This window comes from Nematolebias whitei, chromosome 18, assembly GCF_014905685.2.
Source record: "Nematolebias whitei isolate Nwh7 chromosome 18, NemWhi1, whole genome shotgun sequence".
Classification (NCBI taxonomy): domain Eukaryota; kingdom Metazoa; phylum Chordata; class Actinopteri; order Cyprinodontiformes; family Rivulidae; genus Nematolebias; species Nematolebias whitei.
In genome coordinates this window covers 14,522,238-14,536,647 of record NC_056515.1, presented here as the reverse complement: position 1 = coordinate 14,536,647, position 14,410 = coordinate 14,522,238, and the positions used below count along the sequence as shown (strand labels likewise).

The following is a 14,410-nucleotide window of genomic DNA, read 5'->3' as shown; positions in this document are numbered from 1 at the left end:
GGTATCAGAGAAACTGAGACGTTTATTTTCTAAACATAACGTCCCAGTGGCTTTTAAACCCCAAAATACATTACGGCAAAAACTGGTTCATCCCAAAGATCCAGTCCCCCGGCACAAACAGAGTAATGTTGTGTATGCTGTTCAGTGTCAGGAGGGCTGTGATCAGTCTTACATCGGGGAAACTAAACAGCCACTGGCCAAAAGGATGGCCCAGCACAGAAGATCAACATCATCAGGCCAGGATTCTGCGGTCTACACTCATCTCCAGGCCAGTGGTCACTCTTTCAAGGATGAAGATGTTCACATCCTGGACAGAGAGGAACGATGGTTTGAGAGAGGAGTAAAGGAGGCCATCTTTGTGAAAAGAAATCGTCCATCATTAAACAGGGGTGGAGGCCTCCGGGTTCAACTGTCCCCCTCTTACAATGCTGTGATTGCTAGTATCACTCAGCCCTCTGTGAGTAGTAAACAGCCATCAGTGTGCTAATGACCCATTGTTAGGCTGATGGTCCTTCTTGAGCATGTGATCAGCTGGTTTTGGTTGTCAGCAGCAAACTGGTTGATCCACTCTGTGAAGGTGCTATTTAAGAGACTGAGCTGAAAACAGCACCTCAGACTGAGGAAGTCTCTTGGATGAGAGACGAAACGTTTCTAGATTTTTTTGCTTTGTTTTTTTTTTTTTTTTTTTTTTTTTTTTTAATGTCCAGAGGACCAGATTGAACTTTTTTGGATAAACAGCCTCTTCACAGACGCATGGCTCAACACAGGACAGCCACCTCCTCTGGACAAGACTCAGCTGTTCCCCTCCACCTCACAGATAAGGGACATTGTTTTGAGGACCAAAATGTACACATTTTGGACCGAGAACACAGATGGTTTGAGAGGGGGGTGAAGGAAGCAATTTATGTAAAAAGAGAAAAAACATCTCTTAATAGAAGAGGAGGCCTCAGATGTCCACTTTCAAAAACCTGTAATGCAACTTTAAGACTGATTCCCAGCCAGTTTTCACACCTGATGGGAACAGAGGGGGCTCATCTGTGAATTAGAGTAACAAAGACCTTAAGAAACCCCTACTGTTAAGGTGTTTAGGTGTGATTTGCCAATCTACATATGTGTGTGTGTCTTATCTCACTCAGCCTTATAACCTGAATCCCTCCCTCACTGCTCTTTGAATTTAGAAATCTCCTCGGATAAGGAGTGAAACGTCTTCTGTTACAAATAAAGTCCAGTTGTTTTTGTATTGAACGCTTTTTGGATACATGTGGGATACATAGTTTTACATTTTGTACATTATTTTCAAAAATGTTGAAAATATTTAAGTCTTACCTCTCCAAAACCTCCTTTCCCCAGCTGCCTGTACTGTCTGAAATTGTGTTTGGTGATGGGCTGCCTTAAAGAAGAAAACAGTCTGTTTTTACATCAAGTACTAGTTTTTATTTTAAATACCCAGACAATATCTGCATGTGGCACAAACCACAACCCCTTGATCTGTCAAGCAGTTGGCTTTACGTGGGACTTTTTTGTTGATGTGGATCTTAAGACACATTCCAACACACACACTGACCTCTCCAGCATCTTCCACTGTAGAAAACGGTCATAGTACATGCTGTCCAAGTACTGGATGAAAGGCTCTTCCCTGAGGTATTTATGTAGGTCTCTAATATTGAACACACATCACTTAGTTTTCGTAAAATGTTCTGTATAAAATCAGGCAGAACTGTGAACTTACTCTTTGCAGTCAATAAAGATGTCATCACAGGGATTCTGCTTCAAATGTTTTCTGCAGATATTTTCATACTTTGCTACAATGGACACACACTGATTGGACTGTAGAAACATGAATAAAGTCACTTAAAAGTTTAGACTTAAATTTTTAGATTTTAGTGGAAAAATGTGAAACTATTATGCTTATGTTTGCAATATAAGCAGGAGCAAATAAACTATTGGGGATTGTCAGACCTGCCAGTTGAGGAATCTTTGAATGATGCTGTTCCCAAACTCTGTCCTCTCTTTGTCAGATTTTGTTTCGAAGGAGTCCTAAAGAAGACAGGAAGCAACATAAGAAATATTTTACACAGAAACTTGCATCAATTCTCAACTTTTGCTGTCTGATATTTAACATTACAGAGGATTCTATAAAGCACTTTATGCAGTCTTTGTTTTTCACACCCTCTAATACAATTTTGAGGCGCCTGTGGCTGAGTGATTATAGAAGTCATCCTCCAATGCAAGAGTTGGGGGTTCGATTCCACCAGCAGTTACATGCCGAAGTGTCCCTGGGCAAGACACTGAACCCCTCATTGCCTCTGATGTGTGTCCCATTGGTGTATGAATGTGATAAATTCTTTAATTCAAGCTTTATTTATACAATTTAATCCCATTGAGCCTGGGGGCCTTATTTACAAGAGAGACCTGATTTTAACAAAGAGTGATGACAAAAATAGACAATAAAGGATGTATACAAATTGAGAATAATAAGTGAAAATAAGATGGTATTAAAAATAATAACAAAAAACAGCTAGGTTGTAAGGTGATGTAGAAAACTAATAACAGGAACATGTCTGGATTGGTTTTTCCCAGGAACTTAGCAGATGTTTAAAGCCAACTTAAAAAGGTCAAGGTCGTGTCGTAATGATGGTTGGTGAGGGGTAAACACAGGGGTGCAGGCAGACAATCCAGGACTCAGGAGATGAATAAAATAATTTATTAATAATAACAAAACAACAGCTCACGAGGCAGCAAACTTACATAATTTGTGGGAAACGCAGAGGACCAAGGTGACAGGAAGCAATGCCAAGACGAAGGACTAACACAGAGACACACTTACAGTATATACAATGACAAACGAGACAAAACACCTGTGAGGACACACAGCTGAACCACATCAGGAAATATGACAAACAAGGAAGCCAGGGAGTGCAGGAACAGACACACAACACTAGATGGAAGTATACACTAGGAAAACACAAACCCTATAGAAAAACAGAAACTGAGAAGGACATAAGACAAAAAACACAACACAAGATGGGGCTAAACCCATGAAACAGACCAATCCTTACAGTACCTTCCTCTTAAAGGATGTCTCCAGAAGTCCTCCAGAAACCCACTCCCCAAAAACTTGGGTGGGAGGAGGGGGGAAACAGGACAGAGGGCACAAGGGAACACAAGAAGGGGACTAGGTACACACAAAAGAAAAAACACAAAAAGTCCAGGCAAGAGGCTGGAAGACCGTCCATCTTGCTGGAGCAGTTCAAGCGAAGGGCCAAGGTGAGGCAAAGGGCCCAGGCGAGGCATGGGGCCAAGGCAAGGCGTGGGGCCAAGGTGAGGCTTGGGGCCAAGGCGAGGCTTGGGGCCAAGGCGAGGCTTGGGGCCGAGGCGAAGCGTGGGGCCAAGGCGAGGCGTGGGGCCATGGCGAGGCGAGGAGCCACGGCGAGGAGCCTGCACAAGGCGAGGTGAGGGGCCATGGCAAGGTGCCTGGACAAGGCGAGGCGAGGGGCCAAGGCGATGCGAAGGGCCATGGTGAGGTGCCTGGATGAGGCGAGGTGAGGGGCCAAGGCAATGTGAAGGGCCATGGCGAGGTGCCTGGATAAGGCGAGGGACCAAGGCAATGCGAAGGGCCATGGCGAGGTGCCTGGACAAGGTGATGCGAAGGGCCAAGGCGATGCGCCTGGACAAGACGATGAACCGAGGCAAGGCGAAGAGAAAACTGGTGCCGTAGGAGATGAAGAGACCACTGGTGCCGCAGGAGACGAAGAGACCACTGAGGCCGCAGGAGGCGTAGAGACCACTGGGCCTGCAGGAGGCGTAGAGACCACTGGGGCCGCAGGAGGCGTAGAGACCACTGGGGCCACAGGAGGCGTAGAGACCACTGGGGCCGCAGGCGGCGTAGAGACCACTGGGGCCGCAGGAGGTGTAGAGACCACTGGAAACTGTCGGCGGACCTGGGAACCTCTGTGGACATCGAGGTGTCGGCGGACCTGGGAACCTCTATGGACGTCGAGGCGTCGGTGGACCTGGGAACCTCTGTGGACGTCGAGGCCACTGAAGATGCTGGAGACACTGGAGACATGTGTGCAGGCTCGGGGCTCTCTGTAGGCAAGCAGGGGTTCAGGTAAAGTCCGACCGTAGAAATTCTCCCCAGCTCCTCAGACTGCTTTTGTGGGGACTCGGATGGTGGAAGGATCAGGATTTCAGCGGTTCTGATCCTTTTCTGCCCTCGACCTCTATGCCGGTGGGGGTGTGAACAAGGATCAGAAGTGAGCCCAAGCTCCTCTTTGGGTTTAATGTCACCCTCAGATTTCTGGTACAGGGACCTGTGTGTCTGTGTGAGGTGACTCTCCCCGAGTTGTGCCCTCCTTTCTTCTTCTTCCACTAGGAGGGGCGACGGAAGGATCTCAGGCTCAGGGCTGCAACTTTGCTGCCTCTGAACAGGTTCGGTCTGGAACCCGTTCCACTTGATGATGGGCTCTTCTTGAACAGAGGCAAGGAGAGGCACAGATCCTCCAGGTGACTCACATGAAGGGTTAGAACAGTAAGTGGACCAAGCAGCTGACTGTAGGCGGCGGGACTCCAGCCTGGTCCTCTCTCTCAGTAGTTTGTCCAAAAACCATCATGCCGGGAGAGTCACACAGTCCAGGGAGACGAAAATACTCATTAATCATATCCTCTGTGACCACCCACCTTTCCTCCAGATCATTAGAGGTAGCCACAGTGTCCCCATATTTTTGGATAGTCTTCTCCAACAGCTGGTGGTCCTCATCTGAAAGATTTGCCATGAACTGGCTGCCTGCTGGGTTTATGCTTGGTCCTGGCATTATGTCGTAATGATGGTTGGTGAGGGGTAAACCCAGGGGTGCAGGCAGACAATCCAGGACTCAGGAGATGACTAAAATAATTTATTAATAATAACAAAACAACAGCTGACGGGGCAGCAAACTTACATAATTTGTGGGAAACGCAGAGGACCAAGGTGACAGGAAGCAATGCCAGGATGAAGGACTAACACAGAGACACAGACTTATATACAGTGACAAACGAGACAAAACACCTGTGAGGACACACAGCTGAACCACATCAGGGAATATGACAAACCAGGAAGCCAGGGAGTGCAGGAACTGACACACAACACTAGATGGAAGCATGCACTAGGAAAACACAAACCCTATAGAAAAACAGAAACTGAGAAGAGGGACATAAGACAAAAAACACAAAACAAGATGGGACTAAACCCATGAAACAGACCATCCTTACAAGCAGAGAGCTTCAGATCTCGTTGCAAGATATTCCAGGAAACAGGAGAGGAGTAGGAGAAGGCCCTTTTGCCTAGTTCAGTCCGCATTGAGGGAACACTGCATGTAATAATGTCCTGAGAGCACACGCTGTATGTAGCTGCACTCACGCAGTGATATGTAGGAGGAGATGTATGAAGGCAACAGACCAAGAAGTGATTTAAAGATGAAAATTCACCAGTGAGAGAGTCTGTGTGAAGTTAATGCTGTCCAGTTAACCAGTGAATATAGGGTGCACTGGTGGGTATGGTAGTTACAGCCAGTTATGAATCTTAGTACACCATGATAGACAACATCCAACATCTGCAGGGTGCTTGTAGGAGCATTCATATAAATAATGTCACCATAGTCAATGGAGGGAAGGAAAGTTGCAGTTATAAGATGTTTCTTAGCATTCAGAGTTAAACAGGATCTGTTTCTGAAAAAGAAACTCAAGTTAACTTTCAGTTTCCTTACCAAGTTTTCCACGTGGAGCTTAAAAGAGAGATGCGAATCTACCAAGATACCCAAATATTAGTAGGAATTGACAAACTCGATAGGGACACCATTCGAGGATAAAATCAACGAAGAACTGCTGGGACCGACTTCCTGTTTGAAAACAGCATCCTTTGGTTTTGTCGGAGTTTAGGATAAGCTTGAGACAGAACAAATATGACTGGATGATGTCGAAAGCGGACTGCAAAAGCTGGAAAACTTTAGCAACTGTTTTAGCTCAACAATAGACAACTGTATCATCAGCATAGAAATGTAAAGATACATCAGGGATGCTCTGACCTACATTACCTATATAGATCGTAAAGAGGGTGGGTCCTAAGACAGAGCCTTGTGGAACACCATTGTTGACTGTTAAATAACTGGAAGAAGTACTATTATGTTTAACACATTGCATCTGGCCTGAGAGATAGTTAGTGAACCAACCGATGGTGTGAGCTGATAAAACAGTTTCTGAGAGCTTATGACATAAGATGTTATGATCCACAGTGTCAAAAGCTTTCGACAGGTCTAAGAAGAATGCAGCACAATAATCCTTAGCATCCAGTGCTTCAACAACGTCATTAAGAACCTTCAGTGAAGCAGTCGTTGTGCTGTGTTGTTTCCTGAAACCAGAGTGATGGAGAGGTAAGATGTTAAAAGAGTCCAAATACTTTTTGATTTGAGAGTTTATCAGTTTTTGTAGAACCTTGGCTAAAATGCAGAGTTTAGAAATTAGTCGATATCTAAAAAAAAGTTAAATCTTGTCCTCTGGACCTGAGCATGCATCAGGAAATTAGTCGATAGTTTTTCAGTGAGGTGGGGTCATCTCCCTTCAGCAAAGATAAAACAAAGGCTGTTTTCCAAGCGTGATGTTGGGGGTGCACCTGGTGATGAGCTGCTGAGATCACGTGAGAGCTGTGCTGCGTAAGTAACATGGCAGGATACTGCTAAACAAAACGATTCAACTCAGGTAAAACAAGCCAATATATTACAATCAAGCATAATAAATATTGTTAATAATAACCTCTTCATATTGTTTCAATAAACCAAACTGGACGAGGAAACCTTGGACATTCTGGAGAGTTACGTGGACGAGTGTTTTAACAACATCGTGATGGGCAAACCACAAAAAAACACGCATCCACGGCCACACCAACTCCTAAACGCACACGTTCGGAGAGCTCAACCAGCACGTCCACCTCTCCAGAGAAAAGCTTCACTGATATTCTGGGCTCTATAGACAAGAAGCTAACCAGTTTAGATGCCTGGCTGGCCCTGGTGGAAGTTCTCCACAAGGAATTTCAAGCACTGAGGGAGTCCCTAGAGTTCAGCCAAGCTCAGGTGGCGTAGCTCGCTGCAGAGAACCAAACTCTGAGGGGTAACGTTAAAGAACTCACCGAGAAGATGTCGCAGCTGTCCGGAGAGAACAGGAGAATGAAGGGGTCCATCCTGGACATTCAAGCTCGGAGCATGCGGGACAATCTTGTCTTCTCTGGGATCCCAGAACGAGCAGAGGAGGATGCTGAAGTTACAATCCGTAAGTTTATTCAACATCAGCTGAAACTCCCAAGTGAGACGGTAAAAAACATCACTTTCCATCGCGTTCACCGGCTCGGAGGTAAGAAGCCCGATAACAATCGGCCTCGACCAATTATAGCTAAATTTGAGCACTTTAAACAAAAGCTGCGTGGGACGGACTTCAGTGTTAACCATCAATCTCCTAAAGAGATCCTCAATCGGAGGCGAGTTTTGTTTCCAATCAGGAAGAAATACATGTCTGAGAGTGTCAGAGCTACGGTGGCTGTAGATAAACTTTATATTAATGGTCAGCTGTTCATGGAACGGGACGTCACTCCATGGCTTTATTAAAAGGAACAGGTTAGTTTGAAGCAGGGCTGTTCAACTGACGGCCCGCGGGCCAAGTCAGGCCCACAGGTGAGCTAAGTTCGGTCCACCAATGGGTTCACTCTTAAAACGAAACTAGAGTTTTAACTATAAAACAATGTAACTTAATGATAACTGGTGGATATCGGACCCCTGAGCGCTTGGCTTTCAGTAACTGTGGCCCCCTGGGCAGTTTAGTTGAATAGTCCTGGTTTAACGCTTGTAACACTGGAGGTAAATTAACTGGCATTTGTAAATAAAATGTAAAGCACAACTTGGTAAGGTGTCTGCACTGGTGGTGGTGAACAGTGTCAAAGCTATTCTTTTTCTTGTTTGTTTGTTAATTTGTTTGTTTTTTTCCTCTCTTTTCCTTTTTATTTTTTTTATTATTTTTACTATTTTATCTTTTATGTTTATCTGTTACCACATCACTTCATCAGTCTTTTTCTCTTCTTTTCCACCCAACAAACATTTACACACAAGCACACCAAAACACACACACGCACACACACACACGCACACACACAAGAGAACTTTATATCTTTCAACTTCTTTCACACCCAGCTTCTACTCGATGTTCTTGTATCTTTCCACTTCAAACATCACTGTGTGTTTCTAAACATCTAAACAGGCAATCTCAAGCAATAACTCTGATTTTAGTTGGATCTATTTGTCTCTATGGTGACATGCGCTGGTCAACTTTAGCTACTCACGCACAACTATGGGCACATTAATGTGGAGGGGCATTAAGTGCATAACAGATTATAAAGGAAGGAGCGAACAATGCCCCAAAGACCCATCTCTGCCTGATGCTCTCAACAAGTTCTATGCACGCTTTGAAGACCCGAACAGACCACCCAGCACCAGACTCACCTCACCACCGGATGAAGAGCATCTCAGCGTGACCTCAGCCGAAGTAAGGAGTACCTTCAGGAGGATTAATCCGCACAAAGCAACTGGCCCAGACAAACTTCCCCGGAAAAGTGTTGAAGGAATGTGCTGATCAGCTCTGTGAGGTGCTGGCAGACATCTTTAACACCTCACTTACCCTGGAGACAGTTCCCACCTGCCTGAAGACTGCCACCACCATCCCAGTCCCAAAAAGCTTAGTGGGTATGTTTACATGGCCATAAGTAACCGGATCAAATGGCCGGTTGGAATAAAAGTGTGTCATGTAAACACTCCGTTCGGGTTATTTTTTGTGTATTCGGCGCGATCCGTTATAATTTCTGATCAGAACGAAACGGGTGGTTTACGCCGATCCGAAACCCGATCGGTGCGCATGTAAACGCTTGATCCGTTCGTTTTTATCTGATGGTGAAAAACTGACCTGACTGCGCATGTGCGACTTTGCCATTTCCGCCTGGCTAATGCTAATAATATTAGCTTGTCAGGGAAGTAAAACTGGTCGGTGAGCGACACAACATTTCTACTAGAAACTTTTAAAGAGCTCAAAATGATTTATATTACCTGTAGCTCAGTCAGGGAGTGCAGTAACGTCTCCACCATCATTAAAACCTGTTGCGGGTCCACTTTGGGTGCTCAGGATTGTTTACGTTTACCCGGAAGTAGAACTTCTTCTTCAGTGTTTTTTTTTAAGGAGAGTTTACCACTCTGCGCATGTCAGTACTGCTGTTCAGAACAAAGCCCACTGCATGTAAATGCTCATCATGAACAGATTGTGCCCATGTAAACAATACATTTGAATTATTCAAACAGAACACATTTCAATCCGGTCAAAGAATTCTGCGCATGTAAACATAGCTAGTGACTGGTCTGAATGACTATCGGCCAGTGGCCCTCACCCCGATAGTTGCTAAATGCTTCGAAAAACTGGTCATGACTCACATCAAAACAACCATCAACATCAACGAGGACCCTCATCAGTATGCATACCGTGAGAACTGATCAACAGAGGATGCCATCTCCTCTGTGGTCCACACTGCTCTCAACCACCTGGAGCAGAAAAACTCTTACGTCTGTATGCTCTTTGTGGACTTTACATCCGCCTTCAACACCATGAACCCCCAAACCCTGATGGACATACTATCCACACTAGGACTAAGCCCCTCCATTTGCAACTGGGTCCTAGACTTCTTAACAAACAGACCACAGTTAGTGAGGATCCACAACTTCTCCTCCTCCACCATAACCCTCAGCACTGGCTCTCCTCAGGGATGTGTGTTGAGCCCCCTCCTGTTTACTCTGCTCACGTATGATTGTGCAGCTACCCATCCAGGCTGTCACATTGTAAAGTTTGCAGATGATACAGCGGTGGTGGGATGCATCACAAACAATGATGAGTCCAACTACAGGCAAGAGGTGGAACACCTGGAGATCTGGTGCAAAGAGAATAACCTTCACATCAATGTGAAGAAGACAAAGGAGATGATTGTGGACTTCAGAAGGAACAAAAACATCTACACCCCCCTGAACATAACAGGATCTGCGGTGGAAGTGGTCTCCAGCTACAAGTACTTGGGTGTACACATGAATGACGACCTCAGCTGGAGCAACAACACCACCAGCCTGATCAAGAAAGCTCATCAGAGACTCTACTTCCTCAGACAGCGGAGGCGAGCTGGTCTGGGAAGCTCAGTCCTCACTTCCTTCTACAGGTGTGCAGTGGAGAGCATCCTGTGCTCCAGCATCAACGTGTGGCATGGAGGCTGCACAGCTGCAGAAAGAAAAGCTTTGCAGAGAGTGGTGAAGGCTGCACAGAAGTCTGTTGGAATCAGCCTCCCCACCATCACAGACATCTACACCTCCAGATGCAGGAAGAGGGCCACCTGCATCATGAAGGACCCCACTCACCCAGCACACACACTTTTTGCCCCACTCCCCTCAGGAAGGAGGTTGAGGAGCATTAAGTGTAGAACCACTAGACTGAGGAACAGCTTCTACCCTGAGGCTGTTAGACTCATGAATCTCTAACTAGAATAATCACTGTGAAAAACCACATCATGTTGCTGCTGATCTGTTTAAATGTTGATGTGTTCATGCGTGGACATCCGCTCACACAGACTCGTGTTCATGTTTGTGCTGATGTTCAATGTTTTTATGTTATGAGTGCTTAGTGTATATTTAGTTGATGTTTTTCTTAGTTCATTTCTTAGATGTTATTACTGTTTTTCTTATACATTTTATTGTTGGATGTAACTGGGACCCTGTGTACATAATTTCGCTCCACCACATGTACCACATGAGGTGCGAATGACAATAAAGAATCTCTGACTCTGACTCTCTGACTGATTAAGGTTTGTGACTTGGAATGTCAATGGAACCAGTACTCAGCAAAAACGATTGGGAATTTTAAACCAGCTTAAAAGATTACAGGCAAATGTTGTATTTTTACAAGAGACTCATAAATCTATTACAACTGCAGATGATCTTAAATCACCTGACTTTCCTGATGTGTTTTGTGCCTGCTATAACTCAAGACAAAGGGGAATGGCAATATTAATACACAAAAATGTTAATTTTACAGTACTAGACACAGTTACAGACCCAGAGGGTAGATATTTAATAATAAAACTTTGTATAAATAACTACAAGCTGTGTATTGTCAGCATATATGCCCCAAATGTTGATGACACCTCTTTTTTTCATGATTTTTTCTCAGCATTGTCTGATCACTTGGATTGCTCACTTATACTTGGAGGTGACCTCAACTTTGGTTTAAATGAAGAATTAGACAGATGTAGTAGAGTAGGAACTCAGCACTGTTGGCAGTCCATAAATATAGTTAAACAGTACATGAGTGATTATGGACTTTGCGATACATGGCGATCTCTTCACCCGAACCGTAGGGAGTATACTTTCTTCTCACCTGTCCATCACTCTTACTCTCAGCTAGATTATTTTTTAGTCAGCAGCTTGTTGTTGATGGACATCTCGAACACTGAGATACACCCTATAGCTGTCAGTGATCATGCTCCTGTCTGTTTAACTCTAGCAAACAGAAAAGAAATCCCAAAAAGTATAAACTGGAGATTTAATATATCATTGCTTGAAGATGAAGATTTGATCAAATATTTTACAGAAGAGTGGGCTTCATATCTGGAGTATAATGACTTGCCTGGAACATCAGCATCTGTTCTCTGGGAGGCAGGGAAAGCAGTGATGAGAAGTAAAATAATCAGAGACTCTACTTCCTTCTTATCACATAAGAAGAAAAAAGAAAATAAACATATTCAGGAATTAGAAGAAACCATTAAATTGTTAGAAGCCTCCTAAGATGAAGACATGCTGGAGAAAACGTGTAAAGCAAAATTAGAATTAAATGAACTTATTAACAAAAAAACTCAATTCTTAATACAAAGACTCAGAAAAGAAAACTTTGAACAGAACAATAAATCAGGTAGCTTTCTAACAAAACAGCTTAAAAATAAATAAGGAAAAAAACAAGTATTCATGGTGTTAAAGACTTGACTGGGGAATACAGTTTATGATCCTGAAAGAATAAACAGCATTTTCAGAGATTTTTATAAAGCTTTATACTCACCCCAGATAAACCCATCAGATAATGAAATTGATAAATTCCTGGATAAAATAACACTTATTTAATTACTTATTTAAATTATTTAATTTAATTGATTATTCTTACAGTAAAAATATTGAAACTGCAATATTCTCTCTAGATGCAGAAAAAGCTTTTGATAGAGTTAACTGGAAATTTTATTTGCAGCCTTGCAAAAATTTGGTTTTGGAAATTATTTCACAAACTGGTTACAAATATTATACACTTCCCCATCAGCATGCATTAGGACAAATAATCAAATATCTGCTAGCTTTCTTCTGCAAAGGGGAACCAGGCAGGGATGTCCACTCTCCCCCTCATTGTTTGCTATTTTCATTGAACTGCTAGCCGCAGCAATCAGGCAAACTACAGATATTAAATGCATAAAATGCAAGAACATAGAGCACAAAATCAGTCTATATGCTGATGATGTGTTGCTCTTCCTCCAGCATTCACAAACCTCCCTCTCTCAGGTTATTGGATTGATAAACTATTTTTTAAGAGTTTCAGATTACTCTATAAACTGGATAAAATCCACAGTTCTACCAATTAATTGCTATTTCAACAATTCACTTACTACACAACTGCAGTCAGGGAATATTACGTACTTGGGTATCAAAGTCTCTCCTAGATTGGCAGATTTAACAAAACTAAACCACATCCCACTTTTAAAGAAAATTGAGGATGATCTTGCTAGATGGAAATCTCTACCCTTGTCTCTCATGGGAAGAATTGCTTCAATAAAAATTATGGTTTTGCCTAAAATAAACTATCTATTCTCAATGATCCCAAATAAACCATCATCTGACTGGTTTAGATCCCTGGACTCCTCCATCTCTAAATTTCTCTGGAAAGATAACCCCCCACGTATTAAACTAAAAACACTACAGAAGACCAAAGATAAAGGACTAGAGCTATCCAATTTCTATTATTACTTTCTAGCCAACAGGCTAGAACACATCTCAAGATGGATAAAACACACACCCCTTGATGAACCCTGGCTAGATGTAGAACCAGACACTTTGCAATAATATAATGATCTCGGACCTTCCATTCATTAGCTCAAACATAAAACGACAGGAATGCTTTAAAAGCATCAATATCAGCTCCTCTCTGACAGCTTGGTGGGAGTTTCTTAAAATGACAGAGTCTTCACTAATTCCATGCAGACGTACACCCATCTGGAACAACCCTGACATCCTACAACAGAATAATATGATAAACTTCCCAGGTTGGAGGTGTAAAGGAATCAAATATTTGGAACATATGTATGAGGAAGTAGACTATATCGCATTTAACAGATTAATAACACAATATGGGATTGATAAGAATAAAATTTTAGAATATCAACAAATTAAATCTATAACAAAAATAAATTTAACCTTAATAACACTAGAATTGAAATACCAACAAGTGTATTAGAATTCCCAAATCTTAACCCTCCCAAATTTCTATCTAAGGTTTACCGGACACTCATTAAAATAGATGGATCAATATCCCTTCCCATTGTAAAATGGGAGACAGACTTGTCAGTCAACTTTGACCAAAACTTCTGGTCTCAGATATGTCTAAGAACTTTTAAGATGATTAAAAACCCCAATTTACAATTAATACAATACAAAATCATTCAGAGTACACTACACAGGTCAACAGATGTTCAGGATGGGTTTCACATCATCTAATGTTTGCTCACAGTGTACAGACAATATTCCTGACAATCACATCCACACATTTTGGTTCTGTCCACCTGTTCAGAGGTTTTGGTGCCGGATATGTGAAGACTTATCAAAGTGTCTGAGATGTAATATTCCACTCTCTCCGTCAGTTTGCTTATTGGGCCACTTAGATGATGTCACCTTGGAGACAAAGTCAATGGACATGATTTTTACTGCTTTATGTATAGCAAAAAAAACTATACTCATGAATTGGAAAAATAAAAATACTCTTAGTATTAAACAGTATAAAGACCTTATGTTGGATTACATCAGTCTTGAGATAGCCTGTACCTCCACATCAGAACAATCTCTCTGGGCTTCTTTGATTGGCTCCAACCCGTAGTGGAAGTGATTAAACCCCTTTGATTTCGTCCCGTGGGGCATCGTGGTTGATGTGGGGGGTATCGGGGCTGGGGGCATGGGGGGGTCGTGGGACCGGGGCAATGGCGCTCAACTGGGGAGATGGGAGGGGGGAGGGGGGGAGGGGTGGACTCAGCCTGGGTGTCTTCCTGCCTGGCTGTGGCTGCGGT

The 14,410-nt window shown here is 43.2% G+C and overlaps 2 protein-coding genes across 2 annotated transcripts in view; one reads left to right on the top strand and one right to left on the bottom strand.

Annotated features, from left to right (window-relative positions):
• LOC119425051 (synaptic vesicle glycoprotein 2C-like) overlaps positions 1-4,814 on the bottom strand; it is a 73,832-nt gene extending 69,018 nt beyond the window's left edge. The window contains exons 1-4 of the mRNA XM_037692577.1: positions 4,681-4,814; positions 3,942-4,223; positions 3,632-3,895; positions 3,230-3,582 (exon numbers count right to left, since the gene is read on the bottom strand). Of these exons, the coding sequence (XP_037548505.1) occupies positions 3,230-3,582; positions 3,632-3,895; positions 3,942-4,223; positions 4,681-4,814 (1,033 nt within the window). The remainder of the gene's footprint in view (positions 1-3,229; positions 3,583-3,631; positions 3,896-3,941; positions 4,224-4,680) is intronic.
• A 2,352-nt stretch (positions 4,815-7,166) lies between these two features.
• LOC119425050 (set1/Ash2 histone methyltransferase complex subunit ASH2-like) overlaps positions 7,167-14,410 on the top strand; it is an 8,992-nt gene continuing 1,748 nt past the window's right edge. Inside the window, exon 1 of the mRNA XM_037692576.1 lies at positions 7,167-7,247. Coding sequence (XP_037548504.1) covers positions 7,167-7,247 — 81 coding nt within the window. The remainder of the gene's footprint in view (positions 7,248-14,410) is intronic.